The sequence below is a fragment of the Mustelus asterias genome, chromosome 17 (assembly GCF_964213995.1).
Source record: "Mustelus asterias chromosome 17, sMusAst1.hap1.1, whole genome shotgun sequence".
Classification (NCBI taxonomy): domain Eukaryota; kingdom Metazoa; phylum Chordata; class Chondrichthyes; order Carcharhiniformes; family Triakidae; genus Mustelus; species Mustelus asterias.
The window spans coordinates 64,175,769-64,202,215 of NC_135817.1; the positions used below are offsets into that span (position 1 = coordinate 64,175,769).

The 26,447-nt window shown below is 48.1% G+C and overlaps 1 protein-coding gene across 1 annotated transcript in view; it reads right to left on the bottom strand.

The window, feature by feature from the left end:
* Nucleotides 1-26,447, bottom strand: part of epha3 (eph receptor A3) — a 327,186-nt gene that overhangs the window by 80,402 nt on the left and 220,337 nt on the right. Inside the window, exon 6 of the mRNA XM_078232846.1 lies at nucleotides 14,741-14,865. Coding sequence (XP_078088972.1) covers nucleotides 14,741-14,865 — 125 coding nt within the window. The remainder of the gene's footprint in view (nucleotides 1-14,740; nucleotides 14,866-26,447) is intronic.

A 26,447-nucleotide genomic window follows, 5' to 3' on the forward strand; every position in this document is an offset into this window, starting at 1 on the left:
CTCTTCCCATTGGTCCGGAGGTGTTCTAGATTGACATTTTCCCATTAGCATTATGGGGAATTGGTGTGGGGCAGTGGAGGGAAGATTCTGGTCAGGCCTTCATTGGTGTCCCATTATGGGGATGCAAATTGGTTCTGCTTTGGCCTTCAGCAGGATTCTTGAACTGCCATGGCGGGCAGCATTGGAAGATCCTGCTCTAATTTCACGCCTGCGCAACAATGATATTTGGGTCTCCCGCCAAAATCTACCTCCTCTGCCCACCATTGATCCTGCCAGCAGGAGGATGGGAGAATTCCGCCCATGAATTCTGAGGAGGGATTTGAAAGAGGGAGGCAGAGGGGTAGAGGGCTCAGGGATAGGGAGGGGAGCCTATGGATTGTGTGGGCCAACACAGCCTGGCCTGAACCAGTTTCACCCAGCACTGTACCTGTGCACTTTATCAGGCATTGGTGAACAGTGCTCAGTGTCTGGATAGCTGGATGAATGTTCCTCTTCAAGGACTTGTGGACAGTGCGGTCAATGACAACGCTGCTATTGTCAGAGCTGCCTGAACAAGACGATGTTTGGAAAATATACCAAACTTTGCGGTGAGTGGAAAAGTCAGCACACAATGGAAATTAGTTTTCATCTGCTGAGCGACAATTTTCCTTTGTTTTTGACTTTATCGATGTTTTACAAGAGCAATCATCGACCGTGAGGTAGTGCAGAGGACAACAACTTTGCTCATTACTGGTGTGGGATTTTCAATCACTGATGGGGGTGGGGTTAGGTGTGGGTTCACTCTGAAAATAGCACTCTTGAACAATATGCCAATATTTCTGTGGCCCACTGGGATTTTTAAAGGGAGAGGGAGGGAGGGAGGGAGAGAGAGAGGGAGGGAGAAAGGGAGGAAGAGAGGGAGGGAGAGAGAGAGAGAGGGAGGGAGGGAGGGAGGGAAGGAGGGGGAGGGAGGGAAGGAGGGGGAGGGAGGGAAGGAGGGGGAGGGAGGGAAGGAGGGGGAGAGGGAGAAGGAAAGGGAAGAACAGAGGGAGGGAGAGAGGGAATGAGAGAGGGATGGAGGGAGGGAGAGATGAGGAGGGAGGGAGAGAGGAGGAGGGAGGGAAGGAGAGAGGGATCGAGGGAGGGAGGGAGAGAGGAAGCGAGAGCGAGAGGGAGGGTGGGAAAGAGGGACTGAAAGAAAGATAGGGGGAGGGAGGGGGGAGTGAGGAAGAAAGGGAGGGAGGGAGAAAGGGAGGGAGGGAGAGAGGGAGGGAGGGCTAGAGGGAGAGAGAGAGGGAGGGCGGGAGAGTGGAAGGGAGGGAGAGTGGGATGGAGGGAGGGAGCGAAGGAGGGAGGGAGGAAAGGAGGGAGAAAGGGAGGGAGGGAGAGAGGGAGGGAGGGCTAGAGGGAGAGAGAGAGGGAGGGAGGGAGGGAGGGAGGGTGGGAGAGTGCAATGGAGGGAGGGAGAGTGGGATGGAGGGAGGGAGAGAGGGAGGGAGGGAGAGAGGGAGGGAGAGAGGGAGGGAGGGAGGAAAGGAGAGAGGATGGGAGGCAGAGAGGGAGGGAGGGAGGGAAGGAGAGAGGGAGGGAGGATGAGAGAGTGAGGGACAGAGGAAGAGAGGAAGGGAGAGAGGGAAGGAAAGGGTGAGGGTGGGAGGGAGGGAGGGAGGTGAGCCAGAAGCCAGTATGCCTCCAATTAATTTGCTGTTAAACCAATTGAAGAGCTTGTTAACAAGCTGGAGAAGGACAGAAACAAATTTTTGAAACTAGTAACAGGAAGAGCAAATGGTCTGGGACACGTTAGTGCACAGCTGTCGGTCGGAAGCACAGCTGGAAGCCATTACTGATTGTGGCCACTGATGCAAAATTTCATATAAAAAAGAGTCATCAAACTGAAGTGCTCGCCCAGTGGCAGCACTTTGCTCTTGTTTAAACACAGTGGCACTTGAGCAGCGAGTGTTTTGGGCACTCATGTGAACCCTGATCCTCGCCTCTCCTGTATTCATCCAGGGAACAGCACGCCCAGTAATGGCTGCCAGTTGACTTTTAAAATTGCCCTCAGGAACTAATTCCCACCTGCCCGCCATTGATCCTGCCAGCGGGAGCACGGGAAAATTCGGCCCATGAACGAGGAGGGATTTAAGAGAGGGTAGCAGAGAGGTGGAGGGGCTCACGGATAAGGATGGGAACCTCATTGCCTGCTGAACTCACCTAACAGGCCAATTAACTTTTTCCTTGGAAGTTGTATTGCGTGAGTGACCTGGCATGGCGTCAGTACTTGGAAACAGCCCCGCTCAGGTTCCTGTCACCCACCGGACTAGAAATTCAGGCCCTGATATCGGGAAATTGGCAGGTGAAGAAACAAGAAACTTCTCAGTGACTTAAATAAAATCCATTACAACAGTGACTACAACTCAACAGTACCTCACTTGCTCCACGTGGCTCAGGATGTCTTGAGTATGTAAATAGTGCTTTATGCTAAACTGACATTCGTCCTTCAGACACAGCCAGGTGAAGGGCTAACATCAGTACATCCATGATGAGCCAAGTAGTCACATTCTTTGCAGTAATTTCTATGGAACCATTGAATCCATACAGTGCAGAAAGAGGCCATTCAGCCCACTGTGTCTGCACCGACTCTCCGATAGATCATCCCATCTAGGCCCTTCCCTCCGCCCTATCTCTGCAACTCTGTGCATTTACCAGGGCTAATCCACCTGGCCTACACATCTTTCGACACTAAGGGGCAATTTAGCATGGCTAATCCACCTAACCTGCACATCTTTGGACACTAAGGGGCAATTTGGCAGGGCCAATCCACCTAAACTTCATATCTTGGGACACATTACCATGGCTAATCCACCTAATCTATGCATATTTGGACAATAAGGAGCAATTTAGCATAGCCAATCCACCTAACCTGCACATTTTTGGATACTAAGGGACAATTTACCATGGCCAATCCACCTAACCTGCACATCTATAATTGTGTAAGTTTTTGAATGATTATAGGGAACTGCCAGACTGTTGTCATGCAGGCAATGGCACTAAAGGCTCAATTCAATCAGGACTGTGAAAAAAATAAAGAAGGTTTTACTGTTGCCTGTTTTAGTTTTGTCGGGAGCCTTATTTGAATCATGCACTTCCCCAATAGTCAAAACAGTAATCCATTCCCGAGGACTGACATTCCTCACCACAACGAATACAAAATAATCACCACCTAAAAAAAATCCTAAAGGATTTCAGATTAAATCTTTTCATTGGGTCCTTCTAAAATGAACCGCTGCAAAGTTTGACTGTTCCATATGTTCAGGTCATAGTATTGAACCACTTTAGTTCCTTTCAAGTTCCACTCTCAGACTGCAATCTAGGATAACATGCCGATGCATTCTTGAGGGATTCCTGCATAACCAGAACTGCTGCCCTTGCACATGAGATGAAATCCCAGTCTGACCATTCAGGTGAATGTGAAAGACCCGGTTGTACTATTCAAGGGACCACAGGGAGTTCTCCCCATGTTCTGGACAACGTTCCTGTGAAGAAAATGGCAGATTAACTGGTATCATTTCATACGTCGGTTATACGCAAAGGTGGCTTTACTTGCTGTGTGTCTGCACTTCAGCGAAGCATTTTCAGATATCCTAAGGGCAGCACAATGGCACAGAGAGCGGCATGGTGACGCAGTGGTTAGCACCGATGCCTCACAACGCCAGGGGCATGGGTTTGAATCCGGTTGTCCGTGTGGAGTTTGCACATTCTTCCTGTATCTGTGTGGGTTTCTGATGCGCGTCAATAAGCACATGGAATCAAGGCTTCGGTATTGAAGGCTTTAATAAAGTAACAAGGGAACTACTAACACGAATACACCAGTTCAGACTGAAGGGGTCCTGCCGGAGCAGGGGGTCTTATACCCTGTCACCGGAGGCGGGACCCCACTGGAATGTGCCACGATAACTCTCATAACAGGTAAACACCCTAACTCAACAACATTGTACAACCCCCACAGTAATAACACCCTAGCCCAACAGTAACATGGTAACAAACCCCAGTGGTGAACCAACGATGGTTCACCACATTCACCCCTCCTTTAAGAACAAAAGGTGGCGGGGTGGACGAAAAACAGGTCATATAACAGACAATAACAGAAAAGTCACAGGATTCACAAGTCCAGACGGTCTGGAGGACCGCACCGACGCTGCGATCTCCTCAACACCGGTTGCGAAACCGGAGCAGGTGCCGATCTCTTCAACACCGGTTGCGAAAACGGAGCAGGTGCTTGTGGTGGCGCTCTTAAAGTAACGTCTGGCTGTCCCCTCAAGGACTCCCGGGCCGGCCGGCCCTGGTGAGGCGATGGTGCAGGGGATCCTGGAACGTTTGGTGGTAGTGGTGGTGGTGATGATGATGGTGGCGCCGATCTCCGAGTCTCAGGCAAGCTGTACATGGGAGTAAAAGTGTTATGCACTGGTCCTGGTGCTGACCACGCCACGTCTGGGGAAGTAATGAGGAGTAGTGGATTTGTGACTGGGGGAATAGGAGCGACAGGGGTTGCTACGTCCCCTGCGGGCGCCAGGTCTCTAATGGAGACAGTGTCCTCTCGCCCGTCAGGATATGCCACATAGGCATACTGAGGGTTGGCGTGGAGGAGTTGGACCGGTTCGACCAAGGGGTCGGACTTGCGAGCCCTCACATGGCGCCGCAGAAGGACGGGTCCTGGGTACGTCAACCAGGCTGGCAATGAGGTCCCCGAGGACGACTTCCGAGGGAATGAGAACATCCTCTCGTGGGGAGTAGCATTGGTTGCCGTACACAGGAGGGAGCGGATAGCATGGAGCGCATTTGGAAGGACCTCCTGCCAACGGGAGACTGGAAGGCCCCTGGATTTCAGTGCCAGTAGGACAGCCTTCCAGACTGTAGCATTCTCCCTTTCCACCTGTCCGTTACCCCTAGGGTTGTAGCTCGTGGTTCTACTAGAGGCAATCCCGAATGAGAGCAGGAATTGCCTCAAGTCGTTGCTCATGAACGACGAGCCCCTGTCGCTATGAATGTAGCAGGGGTACCCGAACAGGGTAAAAAGTTCACTGAAAACCTTGATGACGGTGGCAGTTGACGTGTCCGCACAGGGGAAAACAAACGGAAACCAGGAATACTCGTCTATTATATTGAGAAAATAGACATTCCGGTCCGTTGAGGGAAGGGGGCCCTTAAAATCCACACTCAGCCTCTCAAAAGGGCGAGTGGCCTTGACCAATTGTGCCCGGTCTGGTCGATAAAAGTGTGGTTTGCATTCTGCGCAAATCCGACAGCTTCTAGTTACTGACCTGACATCCTCCACCGAGTAGGGCAGGTTGCGGGCTTTGATGAAGTGGTAGAGTCTGGTGACTCCAGGATGACACAGATCATTGTGGAGAGCCTTCAAGCGGTCCTCCTGCATGATGGCGCATGTTCCGCGCGAGAGGGCATCCGAGGGCTCATTGAGCTTCCCTGGACGATACATAATATCGTAACTATAGGTGGAGAGCTCAATTCTCCACCGCAAGATCTTATCGTTCTTGATCTTGCCCCTCTGCGTGTTACTGAACATAAACGCCACGGATCGTTGATCCGTGATCAGGGTGAACCGCTTACCTGCCAGGTAATGGCGCCAGTGTCTGACTGCCTCCACAATGGCCTGAGCCTCCTTTTCCACCGCTGAGTGCCGAATTTCTGGGCCTTGAAGGGTGCGGGAAAAGAACGCGACGGGCCTGCCTGCCTGGTTTAGTGTGGCGGCTAGGGCGAAGTCAGATGCATCACTCTCCACCTGGAAAGGGATGGATTCATCCACCGCGTGCATCGTGGCTTTCGAGATGTCGCTCTTCAAAACCTTGAAGGCCAATTGGGCCTCCGGCGTAAGTGGGAAGGTCGTGGACTTAATGAGCGGACGAGCTTTGTCCGCGTAGTTGGGGACCCACTGTGCATAATATGAAAAGAACCCGAGGCATCTCCTCAGTGCCTTCGTGCTAGCGGGCAAGGGAAGTTCAGTGAGTGGGCGCATACGGTCTGGATCAGGGCCAATGACCCCTTTTTCCACCACGTATCCGAGGATGGCTAACCTACGCGTACGGAATACGCACTTCTCCCTGTTATAGGTCAGATTCAGGCGAGATGCAGTGCGCAGAAAGTGTTGGAGATTCGTGTCGTGGTCCTGCTGGTCATGGCCGCAGATGGTGACGTTATCCAGGTACGGGAAGGTAGCCCGCAACCCGTTCTGGTCCACCATTCGGTCCATAGCACGCTGGAAGACCGAGACCCCATTGGTGACACCAAATGGAACCCTGAGGAATTGGTATAGACGACCATCCGCCTCAAAAGCCGTATATTGTCGGTCCTCTGGGCGGATGGGGAGTTGATGGTAGGCGGACTTAAGGTCTATGGTAGAAAACACTCGGTACTGCGCAATCTGATTGACCATATCAGAAATGCGCGGGAGAGGATACGCATCCAGCTGCGTGTATCTATTAATGGTCTGACTATAGTCGATGACCATCCGAGGTTTGTTCCCGCTTTTGACTACCACGACCTGCGCTCTCCACGGACTAGCACTGGCCTGTATGATCCCTTCCTTGAGGAGCCGCTGAACCTCAGATCTAATAAAGATCCGGTCCTCAGCGCTGTAACGCCTACTTTTAGTAGCGATGGGCTTGCAGCCAGGTACCAGATTTTTAAAAAGGGATGGTGTCGTGATCTTCAGGGTGGATAAATTGCACGCGGGGCACTTTGGGCAATTTGGAGGCTGCGGCTGATTCCCTACTGCCAGTGAAGGGAGTGGCCCACCGTACTGTAGGATCACACTCTTCATGTGGACCATAAAGTTTAGTCCGAGGAGAATTGGCGCGCAAAGGTGAGGTAGCACAAGGAGCCTGTATTGCTCGTAAACTGTGCCCTGTACCTCAAGAGTTACCATACATCGTCCTTGGATCGGTACAGACCGGGACTGTGATGCCATGGAAATTGTCTGTTTGGCAGGGAGAACCCGGAGTCCACACCTTTTAGCAGTTTCAGGGTGTATGAAACTTTCGGTGCTCCCACTGTCAAACAGACAATTCACAGTTCTGCCACTAACCTTTACCTCCATCATAGAATGTTCCAGTCTGTAATGCCTGGTCTGATCCAGAGAGATCGACGCCACCGTTGGCCCCTGGGCGTCACTGCATGCTGCCGATGTGGATGCTGAGGACCCCTGCTGGTCGCTGCTGCATGCTGCCGATGTGGATGCTGAGGACCCCTGCTGGTCGCTCCTAGTCGTCGTGGACCATGATGGCCGCCCCCATGGATCGCACGTGGGCGAGGGCGCCAAGCGCAGCGACTCCTGGTGGTCTTCCTCCTCCTCTGTCTGCCATGATGGCGCCGTCCTGAGATCGCACGTGGTCGGACCTCGTGGGTACTGCGACGCCGAAAGAGATGGTCTCCGTTCTGGAGGGTTACAAGCTGCACTGCCGTTTTTAGGTTTGGACCTGCAAACTTTGCCGTAGTGGCCTTTTTTACCGCACTGGCTGCAGATTGCCGTTCTTGCCGGACACTGTTGCCGTGGATGCTTGGCCCCTCCACAAAAATAGCATCGCTGGCCACCTGGAGCTGCCGCCGTCGTCGAATCGGTCTGGGAGCGCGGGTTCGCGGGGCGAGGAGGGAGCAGAGCTTGCTCCAACCACGTTGACTGCACGTGGTCCTCGGGGTACAGCGCCAAGCTCTTCGACGCCGCCTCCAACCTCACGGCCATCCCCATTGCCTGGGTCAAGTTGAGTTTCCCCTTTTCTAGCAATTTAAGCCTGATGTACGAGGACCCTACCCCTGCTACGAACGCGTCTCGGGCGAGGTCGTACATATACTGCTCGGCGGAGACGTCCTTACAGTCGCAACCCCTGGCAAGCTGCAGGAGCTCATTGGCATAATCCTCTATGGTTTCGCCCGACTGCCGACGTCGTGTAGCGAGGAGGTAACGAGCATGTATCTCGTTGGGTGGCATAATGTACCTATTCTTTAGGAGCTCGACGGCACCCTGGTAAGTGGGAGCTGCACGAATGGCTAGGTAAATCGTGTCGCTTACCCTCGCGTGGAGGACCTGGAGTCTATCACTGTCCGTAGTGATAGCTACCGAGGCTGCCAGGTAGTCCTCAAAGCACTTCCACCAATGGTCGAATGTGTTAGCTGCACCGACCGCACGTGGGTCCAGTGTCAGACGATCCGGTTTTAGGATCTGTTCCATACTCTCTGTTTTTTTTTTTCTTCTTGTTGCACAGTTGTGAGTTTTCTGTTTACTTTATTAAATTGATGCGCGTCAATAAGCACATGGAATCAAGGCTTCGGTATTGAAGGCTTTAATAAAGTAACAAGGGAACTACTAACACGAATACACCAGTTCAGACTGAAGGGGTCCTGCCGGAGCAGGGGGTCTTATACCCTGCCACCGGAGGCGGGACCCCACTGGAATGTGCCACGATAACTCTCATAACAGGTAAACACCCTAACCCAACAACATAGTACAACCCCCACAGTAATAACACCCTAGCCCAACAGTAACATGGTAACAAACCCCAGTGGTGAACCAACGATGGTTCACCACAGTTTCCTCCGGGTGCTCCGGTTTCTTCCCACAGTCTGAATTTTGGCCATGCTAAATTCTCCCTCAGTGTACACGAACAGGCGCCGGACTGTGACGACTAGAGGATTTTCATAGTAACTTCATGGCAGTGTTAATGTAAGCCTTACTTGTGACTAATAAATAAACTTTAACTTTAAATAAACTTTAATTTAAAAAGTCCCTTATAAATGAAAATTCTCCAATTCTTACAGTCTGTAGTGTGTGGAAACTCTGCACATATCTTTGGAATGTTCCTCGGGCAACTACCATATTGGACTTGCCACATTTTGAGATATGTTTCAGCCTATTGTGACTGGAGTGTAACATAAACATCACAATTTGCAGCTTCTGTGAACTGCAGTTTGTATCTTTAGATGGTAACACTTTACTTTAGTTTCTAGAAATAAAAAAACAGTAAGGTTTGATCTTAAGAGAATGCATCCCATTCCCTGTCGGAGGGCCTCCCAAGCCATTAAATGTAAGAGCAAGTATGTGTGAACTTAATTGGGACACAAAGATTCTGCAACAATTTTGCATGTTTGTTAGTTTTTGGAAGCAATTTTATTTGGAAATTCTTGTCATTTCTATCTTAAATCTTAGGTTTTCTTGTTGATCTTGGGAGAAATTTGATGCCGCTGTAAGCGACAGCAGGAATAAAACACCTTGAGCATGTTTTGCAACACAGTTGTAGTGATGATTAAATAATTCAGAAGGGAGGGTTGGGAGGGAAAAGGTGTTGGAGAGATTGCACTGCTTCTCACGCCCGAGATCTGCCTCAGGTTGCCAAACGTCCAGAATCATCCGGGATTCTCCCCGGAATTAAATAATAAACCATGGTAAATAATCCGGGGGGAAGAAAAATAATAGCGACATTTAAAAAATCGGTGTGCTGTATAAAAAATATGGGAAATTGGGGAAAATCCCTGTTTGACTGGGTGTGGCGGGTTAACGGTGGGAGGTTAGGCCAAGAAACTTCCAAGAAAAAATTCACCCAGATTTGGCAAGCCGAGATACGTCTGTGTCCCACAGCGCGCCCCACACAATGAGGCCAGTTTGTCAGCACAGTTCTTCGAGTGCTCACAGCTCAGGTGCATTGCTAAAGCACTGAGACCAGGAGGCAAGATAAGGGGCATTAGCCATTTGAAAAAAACTGCTGGCAACTCCTAGATTGGCGCCTGACCATTTTCTTCCACCCATAATGTTACTGGAGGATGTGATGATTGGGCATTGAAGATAATCTGTTTTAAAGCTTATTTATTTATTCGTATCACAAGTAGGCTTACGTTAACATTGCAATGAAGTTACTGTGAAAATGCCCCCAGTCGCCACACTCCGGCATCTGTTCGGGTACATTGAGGGAGAATTTACCATGGCCAATGCACTTAATGGAAAATTAGGTCATAGAATCATAGAATGCCTACAGTGCAGAGGCAAGCCATTTGGCCCATCAAGTCTGTACTGATTCTTCAGCAGAGCAAGCCAGTCCCTAACCCTGTAGCCCCACGTATTTCCCCATTAATCCCCCTAACCTACATGTCCTGCTAAGAGATAATTCAGCATGGCAAATCAACCTAACCTGCATATCATTGGACTGTAGGAGGAAACTGGAGCACCCGGAGGAAACGCACGCAAACACGAGGAGAATATTCAGACTCTGCACAGACTATCATCTGAGGCCAGAATCGAACCCAGGGTCCCTGGTGCTGTGAGGCAGCAGTGCTAATCATTGTGCCACCATGCCATCCATAAGGTCCAGCACTGAAGGGACAAAGGTCAGCTTGCAAAGCAGAAAGTGATTGTGATTGCTAGCATCCTTCATAAATGACCCGAGACCCTAATTCCCTATTTAGACAGATCAGCCATCTTGTGAGAGGGAACCCAAATTTAGCGAAAAGTACATGAGCAAATGCAGCCATTTTACATCACTTAATCAACCCTACTTCTATGTTGATTATTTTTTAGTGTTTAATGGTGATTAATGCTTTTATGATTCTCTGCAAACTGGTGAGCAGATGGAACCTTCTAACTTAACAAGAAAGCATATTGAGGAAGTTTCCCCTCACTGAGGTATTTCCATTTGAGCAACTGAATTTTCATAGCGGAATCCTCTCTTTGAAGATCACACATTAAACAAAAGTTTTACAACATTTACTTTTGGCTTGTATCAGGATTAAGAAACAAAGAAAACAGGAAGATTAAAAAACAAAAGCTCCTTTGTCAGCACTTAGAAAGATAAAATAACAGATTAATGTTCACCAGAGCTCATTTATTTATTTAGTTCTGACGGTCATTGATGTAAAAAGTTAATTTAACTTATCAGCTTTGGTCAGAAGTTGCTAAGGTTTCAAATCCCACTCAGGTAGAATGCTTACAGTACAGGAGGAGGCCATTCAGCCCAACATGCCCATACAGGCTCCATGTAAGAGCTACTCAGAGCCTGTCACTCCCCCTTCCTTTTCCCCCGTACATAGCCCTACAATGTTTTTCTTCAGATATCTGTCCACTTGCCTTTTGAATGCCTTTCCTAGCTATATATTATGTAATATAAAATCTTTGGCATCCTCAAAGTACTGATTAACAGTTTGATGTCTTTGTTGATAAAAACATCATGATGGTTTCGACCTGACAACTTTTAGGCATGGCAATGTCAATGGCAAAGGAATTGGTCCTTATGGGGCAAGGGAGGACTCACTTCATGAATTGGCTCAACTGTTGGTGAATGGGAAGGTAATGGCCTCGTGGTATTATCGTTAGACTATTAATCCAGAAACTCAGCTAATGTTCTGGGCATCTGGATTTGAATCCTGCCACGGCAGATGGTGGAATTTGAATTGAGAAAAAAAATATCCGGAATTAAGAATCTATTGATAACCATTGTCCATTGTCAGAAAAACCCATCTGGTTCACTATTGTTCTTCGGGAAGGAAATCTGCCGTGCTCACCTGGTCTGGCCTACATGCGATTCCAGAGTCACAGAAATGTGGTTGACTCTCAAATGGCCTATTCAAACTAAGGATGGTCAATAAATGCTGGCCAGCCAGCGATGCCAATGTCCCACTAATGAATAAAAAAACAATGCTATCCAAGCAGTGAGTGGATAATCACAACACAGCAGCAGGAAATACTGATGGAAAGAGAAGAGCTCAAAATCTGAAAAGGCAGGAAATACTCAACAGGTTGGACAGCATCTGTGGAGAGTCGAGGGAGATGAGAATTAATGTTTCTGGTCACTGATCTTCCCTCAGAGATCCGAGCAAATGTCAGGAGGAGTGAATTAGCATTGGGGACGGGACCATGAACTTGAGGGACATCTTGATTTACTTGGTGCCCATGACCAAGTCTCTTCCAGAGGCTTAAGCACAAAAATCTGTGCTGCTGCCTGTGTACTTAGAGATACAGTTGCTCTTCTAACTGGGGCAGAACGGTGGCAGTGTGGTTAGCGCTGCTGCCTCACAACGCCAGGGACGTGAGTTCCATTCCGGCCTTGGGTCACTGTCTGTGTGGAGTTTGCACATTCTCCCTGTGTCTGCGTGGGTTTCCTCCGGGTGCTCCGATTTCCTCTCACAGTCCAAAGATGTGTGGGTTAGGTGGATTGGCCATGCTAAATTGACCCTAGTGTCAGGGGGTTAGCAGGGTAAATATGTGGGGTTATGGGGATAGGGTTTGAGTGGGATTGTGGTCGGTGAAGATTCAATGGGCCAAATGGCCTCCTTCTGCACTGTAGGGATTGTATGATTCTATGGCATAAAAGGACCCACGGCAGTATTTCAAATAAAAGGGGAGTTATCAAAAGTGTTCTGGATATTATAATCCATCAATCATCAATAGTAGACCAGATTATCTGATCATTGTCACATTGCTGTTCTGAGAACATGTGGCGGAGATTCAAGCGGTGCCAAATGCGTGGGATGTGCTTGAATCTCCCCCACAGTCATGACTTTGCCGTGACGATATTCCAGAATCCTTCTTATTAATAGTTGTTCTATTATGAAGGCATCAAGGTTGAATGTTTTTCCAAAGCACTGTTTATGGGATATCAGGCATTACCTGGGGGGCAGAGTGACATGTTAAGCTGAGGACAAGTGCAGTCCCAACAGAAACATTGCAGTGTGCAACGTGTATTCTATGGGAGAAATATTCTGATTTTCCAACCTTGCCCACAGCTGGGATTCTCCAGCCCCGCTGCTGAGAACGGAGGTTTGGCTGAGCACCAGATTCTCCGTTCTTGCTGGCAGTGGGGGTGGGGCATGAACAGTTGGATGATTCCAGCCATCAGCTTGGGAGGGAAAAGCAGAGGATACCCTGCTGGTGGTGATTCCAGCTTTCCCTGCCTTCTTTTTAGACACATTGGGAAAACAAGTGAAGGGCGTGTCCTAAACCTGAGCCTGCCCCACCAGCAAGATAGAGCTTTTAAAAGACTGGGGAGAAGGCTGCCCCAATTTATAAAATATGAAAAAAAGACAGGCTGCAAAAACCACACCCCCCCTCCCCCCCCCTCCCCCTATCCCTTTGAACTTCCTTTCCACCCATGGCAACTATCCCCCACCATGGAATCCCTTGGTCCGTTCCACCCTCGGCACTGTTCCTTGGCACCAACCCCTGGTACTATACCCTGGCATCATTCAATTCGCCACCCCTCCGCCGGTGGCATGCTCTGTTACAGGGGCAAGAGACACCCCACCCCACCCCCCCCCGCTCCCAACAGCTGGGCACTTGTACCTTTACAACATATGAGAAGGCTTGTCAGTTGGGAAAAGAGCCTGTCAAAGGTGAAATTTGAAATGGTAAGCCAGTGTACCGGCAAAGCTGAACAGAAGAGTGACAACGGATACACAGCAACACCATTGTGAGGTCTATGGGCATTATGGTGATTGGCTATAACCTTTACACTGCACTTTGATAAATTGCAGTTCTTCAAATTACAAATTATCCCTTTGTATTTGCATTACAATATGAATTGTAAAATCACAAGCAAAGTTATTACTGCCTAATTATATTGCTACTCATAAATTACATGGTAAATGCTACCCTTGAGATCCACAGCTTGGTGCTGAATCCTTAAAGCAAGACAAAGACTGTGTAACTAAGGAAGCAGTCTATTTAGCATAATCTCCAAGAACGAGAGCGGAAGCAGTAGAATAAGGCAATTGGGATCATCAAGCTATTCAATAACAATATCCTTTGCATTCCTTGAGTGCATTGCATTGCACAAGCAAAACTGCACATGCGTTTCCACAGTACATTGCTGATTTGACTGCATATGGCATGTAGAAGAGAAGTCCTCTCCATATGGAAGACTGGATAGCTTGGGCTTATATTCTTAGGAGTTCAGAAGAATGAGAGGGGATCTGATTGAGGTATATGGAATGCCAAAGGGGATTGATAAGGTGGATGTTGAACAGATGTTCCCCTTCGTGGGATGGTCTAGAACAAGAGGTCATAGATATAGGACGGAATTTTCCTGACCCGCCCGCTATGGGAATCATAGCAGGCAGAACAGAAGCATGCAAAGGTCCGTCGAACTCGGGTGGGAGTCTTGGAGCGAATGGAGCTGGAAAGTCCTGCCCATAAACTAAGGGGATGTAGGTTCAAAACTGAGATGAGGAGAAACTACCTCTCTCAGAGGGTTGTGAATCTGTGAACTCACTGCCCCAGAGTGCAGTGGAGGTAGAATCAATCAAAAGATTCAAGAAAGAGATGGATATGTTTCTGCTGAAAAGCGGGATAAAGGGAGCAGGCAGGAAAGTGGAGTTGAGACCAGGTTAAGATCAGCCATGATCATATAGAATGGTGGAGCGGGCTCGAAGGGCTGAATTGCCTACTCCTGCTCCTAATTCCTACGTTCCTATGTACCAGAAGTAGGTCCACTTTTTTCCCACTGATCCCACATTCTCAACAGCCACAGTTGGTGCGTTACTGCCTCAGATGAAGACCATTCTGTGGTATCAGATCAAATGTGTTTGAACCCAGACATGTTGAGGAAAAGCTGATCAAAACTAAAGGGCAGCTCAGGATATGAAAGCATGTTTGCCGTGAGAGAAATAAGTCAGAAGAAGAAATGGATGCTCCTCAAAATGTTCAGAGACACCGTTTCCAATTTTCCTTTTAAGCTCAATTAATCACTCCGCTTTTTATTAATTTTCCCACCTTCTCGTAGAACTTGACCTCGTAGTCCAAAATGATCCCGTTCGGATGTTCCGGCTCTTGCCAAGAGAGGGAAATGCTGTTTCGGGACGTCCGCTCCTTCTTAATGACGGTGACCAGAGATGGAGCTGAGAAAGAGCAAAATACAATTAAAGAATAATCTGCACAAACCCGTGCCAACTGGAATCGTTCCTTTCCAAAGCAATCTCTAATTGATGCTGTCCCTGTGGCAAGACTGAGCAGCTGGGAATGCTGCCTCTGAACGCATTTTGGAAATGATAACTTTAACAAAAGATTAGTCTGAATTTTACAATATTTAAGTGTCTTTAAGTGGAGACTACCACAAGCGTGAGCAATCTGTCACACTCCTTAACCAAGCGACCGGTGTGTATCTGATTGAGAAACTCACATATGTCAGCCTAAAGCAATGCCAAAATTCTACCTGGCTCACAAATCAAAGCCGATTACTGTTAAGCAGATAGCTGACATTTATCAACACTGACAACACAAAATTATGGCAAAAAACTGTGTGTCTCACACAGACTCATCTACACATCTAATCATGTTTATTGTGAAGTGTTTCTTATTTTTTGAGGAGATTGGGTAGTTGCGCCCAATCCTTACAATAAGCAGCAGCAGCCTGCAACTGTAGAAGATGCGCTAAGTTTATAGTTCAGCAGATGATGCATTGATCCTTGCATTTTTAAAACAGTTTTTTTTTCAGTTTTGCGTTCATCCTTCTTCCTGACTGTCAGCAGCTCTCTGCTTCAAGAGAGCGTGCCCAAGTTAAATGTTCTTCCTTTGTGATTACTGGCAAACTAATCAAGTATGAGGCCCAATATTTGTTCATCCAACATTCTCACTTCATATTGAGGAATTTCTGGATGTTGATTAACCGCGGAGATTGATTTTTTTTTTCCGTTCCCTAGTCTGGGAACACTAAGCCATTTTGATTATTCCTGTTGCTACAATGGATTAACAACACCAGGTTAAAGTCCAACAGGTTTATTTGGTAGCAAAAGCCACACCGGTGTGGCTTTTGCTACCAAATAAACCTGTTGGACTTTAACCTGGTGTTGTTAAACTTCTTACTGTGTTTACCCCAGTTCAACGCCGGCATCTCCACATCATGGCTACAATGGATGACATCAGTTAACTCAGAAAATACCAGAGACCAAAGCTGGGACTTGTTAGACCTGGATGGATCATTACAGAGCATATAGTGCATTTCCCCAATCAGCAGACAATGGAAACATAAGACAAACTTTTTTATTGCTGTCTTTATTATATATTCTTTCCAACTTTTCTTTAAACCAAAATAACCCTATCATCCTCCACTGTCATATGTACACTGTGCACAATTTTTCAACCATTTCATAGAACTACATAGAGGCTACAACCCAGAAGCAGGTTATCCAGTCCAACACATCTTGGCTGCTGTTTGCGTGCCACATGAGCCACTTCCCACTCCAATCACCTCTTTCCATCTTGGCTCAAGTTTGCTTTCCACCTTAAGTATGCATTAAACCTCCCCACAAATGCACCTGTGCTTTCTCCTTCGAACAGTCCATGAGGCAGAAAGTTTCACATTCTCACCACTCAGTGTCAAGAAATTCTCCTCAATTCTTCATTTGATCTGTGAACGATGATTTTGTATTTGTGCCCCTTTGTTCTGGACTCAAACACATGTTCGTCCACATCCACCAGATTAAATGTCTTCATAAACTTAAAGACTTCTATCAGGTCTCTTCTCAAGACTGCTTTTTTTCCTGACAAAGAGAACCCCAGATCTCCAATCTTTCCTAATATCTCCATTCCACTTCATGCATCCATGGTCCAAGGGCAGGTCCTTGGCTCATTGTCAGTTTATAACAGCTGGAGCCTCAGCTGTTTTCTTGACAAGTTTATCAGTGATGGTTAACCATCGCCGGCGAGATACGCAACTTCTGGATTTCGCCAGGTCTTGAGCCCCCGCCACCATTTCCCCAGATGACAAACGCGGGCTCAAGATCACCCCCTATATGTTTCAGTGAGATCACCTAAATTCCAATGAGTACAGTCGCAAACTGTTTAACCTTTCCTCATCAATCCCTCCAAACTAGGGATCATCCTAACGAACCTTCTCTGAACTGCCTCCCTGAATGAGCAATTAGGGGCCTCATTTGGCCCACTGTATAGGGTGTGGGTGAGTATGTAGTAAGGCTGGCTGCCCACTGGATTTCATTTCCGCCCCTCAGCCTTCAGACTTTAAAAATCCAGCCCATTGTTTTATCCTGCAGGGCAACAGGATGAAATATGGTGGGCATTGAGAAAATAGTCCAGGGGTTTTGAGTTCCTCTCAGCAAACAGAAATATCCATTTAATTGGAGCTGGAGAGACTGGCTACATTACAGCCTCATCAGTGTATCCCGAATATGCAGAGAACAGCTTTGTTTGCCCTGCTTTTAGAATAAACAGTAACACCATCACCGTCAGTACAGGCTTCACAAGGCGGATGACATTTTTTAAAAATTTGATTTGACGCCAGTACTGGTATACAGTGAAAGGTATTGTTTCTTGCGCAATATACAGACAAAACATACCGTTCATGAATTACATAGGGGAGAAGGAAAGGAGAGAGTGCAGAATGTAATGTTGCAGTCATAGCTAGTGTGTAGAGAAAGATCAGCTTAATATAAGGTAGGTCCATTCAAAAGTCTGATGGCAGCACGGAAGAAGCTGTTCTTGAGTTGGTTAATACGTGATCTCAGACTTTTGTATCTTTTTCCTGACAGAAGAAGATGGAAGAGAATATGCCCCGGGGTGCATGGGGTCCTTGATTATGCTGGCTGCTTTTCCAAAGCAGGCATCTCTTTCCAGGGATACCTTCAACCTGTTGATAATTAACTTGCTTTTTAAAAAATTCATTCATGGGACATGGGTGTCACTGACTGGGCCAGCATTTATTTCCCATCCCTAGTTGCAAGAGGGCAGTTGAGAGCCAACCACATTGCTGTGGCTCTGGAGTCATATGTAGGCCAGACCGGGTAAGGACGGCAGATTTCCTTCCCTAAAGGTCATTAGTGAACCAGATGGGTTTTTCCAACAATCAACAATGTTTTCATGGTCATCAATAGATTCCTAATTCCAGATTTTTTTTTACTTAAGTTCAATTACACCATCTGCCGTGGCGGGATTCGAACCTGTGTCCGCAGAATGTTCGCTGAGTTTCTGGATTAATAGTCCAGCTATAATACCACTAGGCCATTTACACTCGGAAATCCTAATCAAGTTATTCCAAAATCAATACCATAATTTAACATTATACCCACAGCTATCTTAAGTCTGAAGGCCCACTGCACTCCAAGTTTCTATCATACAAACATTGACAATGTCAGATAATTCAAATGAATATATTTTGTACTGAGATTTATAGGTACAGTACCTCAAATCCGGCACCCTCGGGACTGAGGCTGGATTTCAGATATTGTCAGATTTAGGGTTGGGTTGTTTGCACTGTAAGCAGTTCAGGTTAAGCTGGGTCAGGTGAAAGAGGTCAAGGGTCGTATGGAGCACAGGATAGAGCAGCATGTGAAGAGAAGATGGTAACTAGTCTGGAGCCACACAGCACCAATGCATTTCTTTGCCAAGTTGTGCAGGTAGTTTGGTGAGTAACTCCGCAAGGCTCTTTGGACAGCACCTTCCAAACCCATGACCACTACCACCTAGAAGGACAAGGGCAGCAGGCACCGCCACCTGCAAGTTCCTCTCCAAATCCTCTCCTCACCATCTTGACTTGGAAATATACTGGGGACGAGTCTCCCAAAAAAATTCAAATTTGCGGAAAAACTGAAGTGAATGCCTCTGCTGTTTTGTCAGTGGGATTTTCAAAATTCCTCTCCCACACTCTCTGCGCTGCAGAGTGCCTCAGCATGAATCACACTCATAATCCGTGGTCGGGGCCTTTTCCCACGTGTCAGGAGGCCCAGGCTGGCACTAACAAGGTGGCAATGCCCAGGGGGCACCCCTCTGGCACCCAACCCTTTGGGTGGCCTTGATTGCCCCCCTTTCACTCCAGTGGAGTCAGGCCACCAGCTCCCCGCAAGTGGTGAGCTATATTAAACCCTGCTGGAGTGAATCACTCCTGGCCGGGGGCCAGGGGGGGCAGGAGCAGCTGGCGGGAGGCTAGTGGGCCTGGAGATTTCGGTCCCGGGCCTGCTAATGATATTTAAATTGTATGCAAATTAGAATTGAAATAATTTATGCAGCTCTGAGCCGAATTCTGGCAGAGAACTGACAGCGCCGGAAGTCTGGCTGCCGGAGACGGATGGAGGCCGTGGCGCCCAGCGGAGAGCCCATGAAGCGGCCTCCGTTTGAGGCTCCCAGTCCACTGAGCTATAAAAGCAGCACAGGGGGTTGGGAGAATCGCCCCCATTGTCGTTCCTTCAATGTCGCTGGCTCAAAATCCTGGAACTCCCTCCATAACGCACAGTGGATGTACTTACACCACATTGACTGCAGAGGTTCAAGAAGGCAGCTCACCAGCAACTTCTCAAGAGTAATTAAGAGCGGGCAGTAAATGCTGACCTCGCCAAATCCTAGGAATGAATTAAAATTGATCAGGCGTTTCTGGCACCTGGGCAGTACCTATCTGGCACCCAGGCAGTGCCAGTTGAGCACTGCCAGCGTGCCAGGGGCAGTGCCGAAGGGGCGGGGCCTGAGTGGGAGATGGTGAGGCTTGACTGGGGCTATAACTGGGGGTCGATGATGGGTGTGCTAGGCAGGGGGCAATGCAGGGAGAGTCTTGTGGGAGGGTTGCGTGGGATGGGTCGTGCAAGCAGGTCACGCAGAGGGGAGAGTACAGGGATGGAGCATGAAGTGGGGCATGTTGGGATTAATAATGGGGGGGGGGGGCGGGAGCATGTCAGAGGTCATGGAAGGGGACCCATCGGGGAGGGCCCCAATGCAAGTGGCCCGTGTGGGAAGTGGGTGGGCAAACATGCCGTTGCCAATGGGGTGGGGGTCCCAATGTCCGTAGGGGAGGAAGGGTCTCACCCAGTGCACTGTGGGGCTGGGGCACCCTTGCAAAATGGTGCCCAACCACTTCGCAGCCGGGCTCACAAGTATGTTTAGGCTCTGCCATGCCCCCCCCCCCCATCCCCTCTCCCAGTACTGACGCAAAACTCACCGCCCTCCCAAAAAGTGACTGAGTGTGGGCCAATTGTGGTACGGAGTGTGCTGCACAGGCTGGCATGGATCGCTCCGGTTTTGTTGCTGGTATGACACTTTCCGCCTTCACTGCGGCACGGTAGCGCAGTGGTTAGCACTGCTGCTTCACAGCTCCAGGGTCCCGGGTTCAATTCCCGGCTCGGGTCACTGTCTGTGTGGAGTTTGCACATTCTCCTCGTGTCTGCGTGGGTTTCCTCCGGGTGCTCCAGTTTCCTCCCACAGTCCAAAGATGTGCGGGTTAGGTTGATTGGCCAGGTTAAAAATTGCCCCTTAGAATCCTGAGATGCGTAGGTTAGAGGGATTAGCCAGTAAAATATGTGGGGGTAGGGCCTGGGTGGGATTGTGGTCGGTGCAGACTCGATGGGCCGAATGGCCTCCTTCTGCACTGTAGGGTTTCTATGATTCTATGATTTCTCTGCCGCACTCAGTCTTATAAAGTGTGAAGGGATTATTGAAGGTTTTTATTGCTGTAGAATTAAATACCTGGAATCCGCAAATCATTTCCTGGGGTAGTCATGGAAGTAATTGAGAAAACATGAGCTGCTAAACATGAGCAAAGTTCCCTCAATATGTTTTATTATTCTCGAGAAGTAAGCGACAATTTCATTGTGCAGGAACATGCCGTATGCGGTGCCAGTGGATTGTTAATTCTTTGATACTGGTTGTAGTGCATGCAATCCTTTCCCCAGAAATGTTTCACTGTAAACAGATTTAACAAACAGAACTCACTCGGCAGAAACAATTTACTCCACAAAATCACCGTAACAATGTCTGATTTTTAAACATTGATACTACTTGAATTTTTTAATTTGCAGTGGTTTTCTTTCAGAGTTTTAACCCTACGTTGTTTAATTCAATCAAATCTTGTTCATTCTACTAGGTAGAATGCAACAAATATATCCAACTATTTGACTGATTGGCTACAGAGTGGCACATCCTGTTCCTTGACAGATATTTCTACACTGCTTGCTTCTAACATAAATAAACTGTAATACATGTTAGTTTTTATTTGTCAAACTAACAAGCCCTCTGTGAAGATGTTAAAACATCAGTAATGCTGTTTGTTTTCATAGCATATCCCCTATTTCAGGAAGTGGTACATCTCACTCTGACAAAGTGTTTCTTTTTCATTTTTGGGAATCTTACGTTTTCCTGCATTTTTAGCGAGGTGGGGGACAAGATTTACAATGGCTGTGTTCAACACAATTGGTATCTATCTTGAAGCTTACGGAGGAGGAACATAACTCTAAAAGTACAATTGTAAAATCAAGATTAGAAAGCGTATCGGGCGGCATGGTGGCACAGTGGTTAGCACGGCTGCCTCACAGCGCCAGGGACGCGGATTCCATTCCCGGCTTGGGTCACTGTCTGTGTGGAGTTTGCACCTTCTCCCCGTGTCTGCATGGGTTTTCTCCGGGTGTTCCGGTTTCCTCCCACAGTCCGAAAGACGTGCTGGTTAGGTGCATTGGCCATGCTAAATTCTCCCTTAGTGTACCCAAACAGGCACCAGAGTGTGGCGACTAGGGGATTTTCACAGTAACTTCATTGCAGTGTTAATGTAAGCCTACTTGTGATGAATAAATAAACGTTATATTATTATTTTTTTATATACTTTTCCAATTCAATCAAATCAAATCCAATTCAGAGTCTCAACAAGTTGAGACATTTCCGATCCAGGCTGACAAGACAGGGCAAGCGACCAAACCACCCTGTCCTGGGCCCGATCTACATGAGCCAAGCTGATTGGAGAAGGGGGAGGTTCCTACAGCCTTGTTCTCCCTGTGTCTGCATGGGTTTCCTCTGGATGCTCCGGTTTCCTCCAACAGTCTGAAAGACGTGCTGATTAGGTGCATTGGTCATGCTAAATTCTCCCTCAGTGTACCCGGACAGGCGCCGGAGTGTGGCGACTAGGGGATTTTCACAGTAACTTCATTGCAGTGTTAATGGAAGTCTACTTGTGAATAATAAATAAACTTTATATTATTGCAGCTCTTCTTCATAAATGTCATTTTGATTAAAAGAAAATGACTATCTAAAAACATAGGAAAAAGTCCAGAACAGGAAAGGCCACTCAGATGATCAACTTTGACCCTTAAATCATATATATTAATACCTCTATCTATTGTTTTACTTACACTTAGCTGAATTGGAATTTGTGGTATTAATAATGAAAGTGCTAACGTGTGCATTGAAATGTTTGTTGGTAATGTAGTAAAACAAAGAGGTTTATGCCCTTGTTAAAACAGCAGTGTTTAATACAAAATAAAAACTCAGAAATGCTGGAAACACTCAGGGGGCTGGGCAGCACCTGTGTAGAAAGAAACTGAGACAACAACCTGAAATGTTAACTGTTTCTCTCGCTACAGATGCTGCTTGAACTGCTGAGTATTTCCAGCATTTTCTGTTTTTACTTCAGATTTGCAGTATCTGTACTGATTCTATTTGGCGATTTGTGCCCAATACAATGTTACTTCACCCCACTGGTCATACACAGCACGGAGGGAAGCCATCTGACCCATCACATTTGCGCTGACTGCCGCGCAGAGCAATCCAAAACTATGCCACTCTCTCTCACAGATATGTATTTTCCTTCGGTGGCACAGTGGTTAGCACTGCTGCCTCACAATTCCGGCCTCGGGTCACCGTTTGTGCAGAGTCTGCGTGTCCTCCCCGTGTCTGCATGGGTTCCCTCTGTGTCTTCCGGTTAAGGGCCTGTTTCCATGCTGTAAACCTCTATGACTCTGTGACTATGTGTGGGTTAGGTTGATTGGCCATGCTAAATTGCCCCTTAGTGTCAGGGGGAGTAACAGAGTAAATATGTGGGGTTTCGTGGATAGGGCCTGGGTGGTTTTGTGGTTGGTGCAGACCCGTTGCGCCAAGGGCCTCTTTCTGCACTGTAGGAATTCTATGAAATGTTCCTTCCCTTGGAAAATGGTTGCTCTCTGTCCTGTCGACTCCCTGCAGCGAGGAATTATAGTTCTCCACATAATGAACTTTTGACTGGTCAGATGTGGTATGCAGTAGGTGATCTAGTCTTCCTCTTGGATTTAAGAGTGAGTTGAACCTGCTTTTCTTGTATAGGGAACTTTATTGGACCCGGGGATAGGAGGCTGAGCTGTTGCATTGAGTTCAAGTGGCGGATGTCCAGGGACGTTACGGTAAAGCTGTCATGGGAGTGAGATGGCTTTGTGGCAGACCTCAGAAGGGTCGTGGGGAACAGAGAGAGGTAACTGGATGACACAAGGAAAGTCAATATCTACCAAAAGCAGCTGAAGCATAATAAATCAAGGGCAATTGAGGGAGGGTCAAGGATAATGGTTGGCAGGTCAAGGGTCAGGGTTCAGGGGGGCAGTTCAATGGCGACTGAGCAGCAGCTCCAAGTTGACAGGAAGTTGATTAATGGTGATGGTATGTGGCTTGAGAGTCACAGAAGGCAGCCCGAGAGTGATGCTGAAATGATGCTGTCGGCGTGGAGAGAGTGGCTGTCTGTCCAGGTACCATTTAAATCTGGCAACTCAACTTTTGCCCAGCATGAGATTACAGTGGTGTCAGCGACTTCCTGTCCATCCCTTGACAGTGTCCCTTGACTGTGCATAGCTAATTGGCTGGCGACCGCGTGATTGCGTATGACCAGCCATCCCACCTCCCAGCAGAAGTCCCATTCACTTCCAGCACCACTGTCAGGACACACGCTGCTGTTCATACCCGACCTGTCCATATAGCTTTGTGGCTTCCTCACAGCTTACATTCCCACCTAACTTTGTATCATGAGCAAACTTAGGAACATTACTCTCTGTCTCCTCATCTAAGACACTAAGAGTTGAAGACCCAGCACTGATTCTTGCGGAACTCCATTAACCACAGGTTGCCAACTTGAACATTTCTCTTTTATCTCTACCTTTGCTTCCTGTCTGTTGACCCATCCTCGATCCTTGCTAATGTATTATCCCAACACTATGAGCCTTTCCCATGCAGTTTAGCCTTTGGGTGGTATCTGATCAAATGTCTTTTGAAAATCCAAGTATACCACATCAATTGGTTCCCTATTTTTACCCTCATAGCTCGGGCTCTAAAAAAAATCTAATAAATTTGTCAAGTAGGATTTCCCTTTCATACATTCTGCACTCTCTCCTTTCTTTCTCTATCCATTGTGTGCTTTGTCTGTATAGCGCGCAAGAAACAATACTTTCACTGTATACTAATACATGTGACAATAATGAATCAAATCAAATAAATTGGCCTGCAGCATTTTCTGGAAGGAAAAAAAATGGTGCCGTTTTCCTGGTTATCATCAGGATCCAAACTCAATGGGGGTGATTCTCCTGTCGCGCAGCACTGCTTTTTTAGTGCAGCGGGCCGGGAGACTTTGGCGGAGGCCATTTCACGGGCTCCCCGCTGGGCACCCAGGCCTCCACACGTCTCCCAGTGCCAGATTTCCAGCACTGCCAGCCCAGCTCTGGAAACCAGCGCGAAGCTACATACATTATGAAAATCTTAATCTAAATCTCTCTTTTAAATAACATTAGTGGGCCCGATACTGAAATCTCAGGGCCCGCTAGCCAGTCATCCCCGCCTAGAGTTTACTTGTGGGGAGCTGGTGGCCTGACTCTGCTGGAGTGAAGGGGGAGCAATCGAGGCCCACCAGTAGGTTGGGCGGCAGGGGAAGCCCTCTGGGCATTGGCACCTTGGCAATGCCAGCCTGGCCCACTGACACTGCCCACGGAGCATAGTGCCAATGTCTAGGGGGCATCTCAGCATTGTCCAACAGGCATAGGGCAGTGCCAAAGGGGCAGGGCCTGATGGCGGTGATCAGTGGGCGTGGGGGGAGGGGGGTCTTGCTGCCACTCTGCAGTCAGGATCGGTGGGGGAGAGAGGGAGGCCAGTGATCAGGGATGGCCATCAGGGTTGGGGGAAGGGCAGCCGGCTGGGGGGGAGGGGCGGCAGGAGGGGGGGTCGACACTACGACGGGGGTGAGTCGGTTGGGGGGTGGGAGATCAAGGCGGGCCAGGTGGAGGGGGCGGGCAGGGCCTGGACACATCCGGGGGGGCGAGCGATCAGACCGTGGGGGGTGTCACACAGCTAGTGTTGTAAGGCCGCAGGGCTGGGCAGCGATCGAGCTGGCCAGCAACTGGGAGACCGGCAGATAGGAGCCACTGTGCATGCATTGATCTCAGCACTCACAGTGGCCCACTCAGCACTATGCTGCCAGCCTCACCAGTGGGAGTAGGCTCCGCCCACTGATTTTTAACAGGGTTCACGCTGAGGCACTCTGCAGTGCACAGAATGTGGGAGACCCGTTTTTAAACTCCTGCTGAAAGAAAAAGCAGGATTTTCTCCAGTTTTTATGCAAATTTGACACTTAGAATTTTTTTGGGAGAATCCCACCCAATGACTCACTGAAAAGGTTCTCCTGAAGGTAGAGGCAGGAAGCCCACTCCAAATTGATTCTGTGTCCTCTCGGCTGTTTGAACAATGAGTTGCAAACGCCTATTAGAAATCCCAATATAATTCACTGGTCTGGATGGTCCCAAGGCTCACTGGTTCAGACAATTAAATCCTGGCAGCAGGGAGGGTAGGAAAAAGGGGCAATGCAAGTTGGCATGATTGTGCAGTATTGTTGAGCAGCCAGGATGAGCAATCTTCCTTTGGGTGGCATGGTGGCACAGTGGTTAGCACTGCTGCCTGACAGCAGCAGGGACTCAGGTTCAGTTCCTGTCTGTAGTTTTCACGTTCTCTCCGTGGCTCCATGGGTTTCCTCCCGTAGTCCAAAGATGTGCAGATTAGGTGTATAGGCCATGGTAACTTGCTGCTCAGAGTCAGGGAGATTAGCAGGGTAAATATGTGGGGTAATCCGTGGGATTGGTGTCAGTGTAGGTTCGATGGACTGAATGGCCTCCTTCTGCACTGTAGGGATGCTTTTGATTGTTAGTTTTATATTTTATTAGTATCACAAGTAGGCTTACATTAACACCGCAATGGAGTTATTGTGAAAATCCTTTAGTCGCCTCGCTCTGGCACCTGATCGGGTACACTCAGGGTGAATTTAGCACGGCTAATGCACCTAACCAACATATCTTTCGCACTGTGGAAGGAAACCAGAGCACCTGGAGGAAACCCACACTGAAGGAAGGTAATGACCGAATGGTATTATCACTAGACTATTAATCCAGCAACTCAGCTAATGCTCTGGGGACCCGGGTTTGAATCCTGCCACAGCAGATGGAAATTTGAATTCAATAAATGAAAATCTGGAATTAATAATCTACTGGTGACTATGAAACCATTGTCGATTGTCAGAAAAATCCATCTGGTTCATTTCCTTCCCTTTAGGGAAGGAAATCTGCCATTCTTATCTGGTCTGACCTACATGTGACTCCACAGCCAGCAATGTGGTTGACCCTCAACTGCCTTCCAATGGCAACTAGGGATGGGCAATAAATGCTGGCCCAGCCAGTGACGCCCATGTCCCATGAATGAATAAAAAGAAACACGGGGGGAGCGT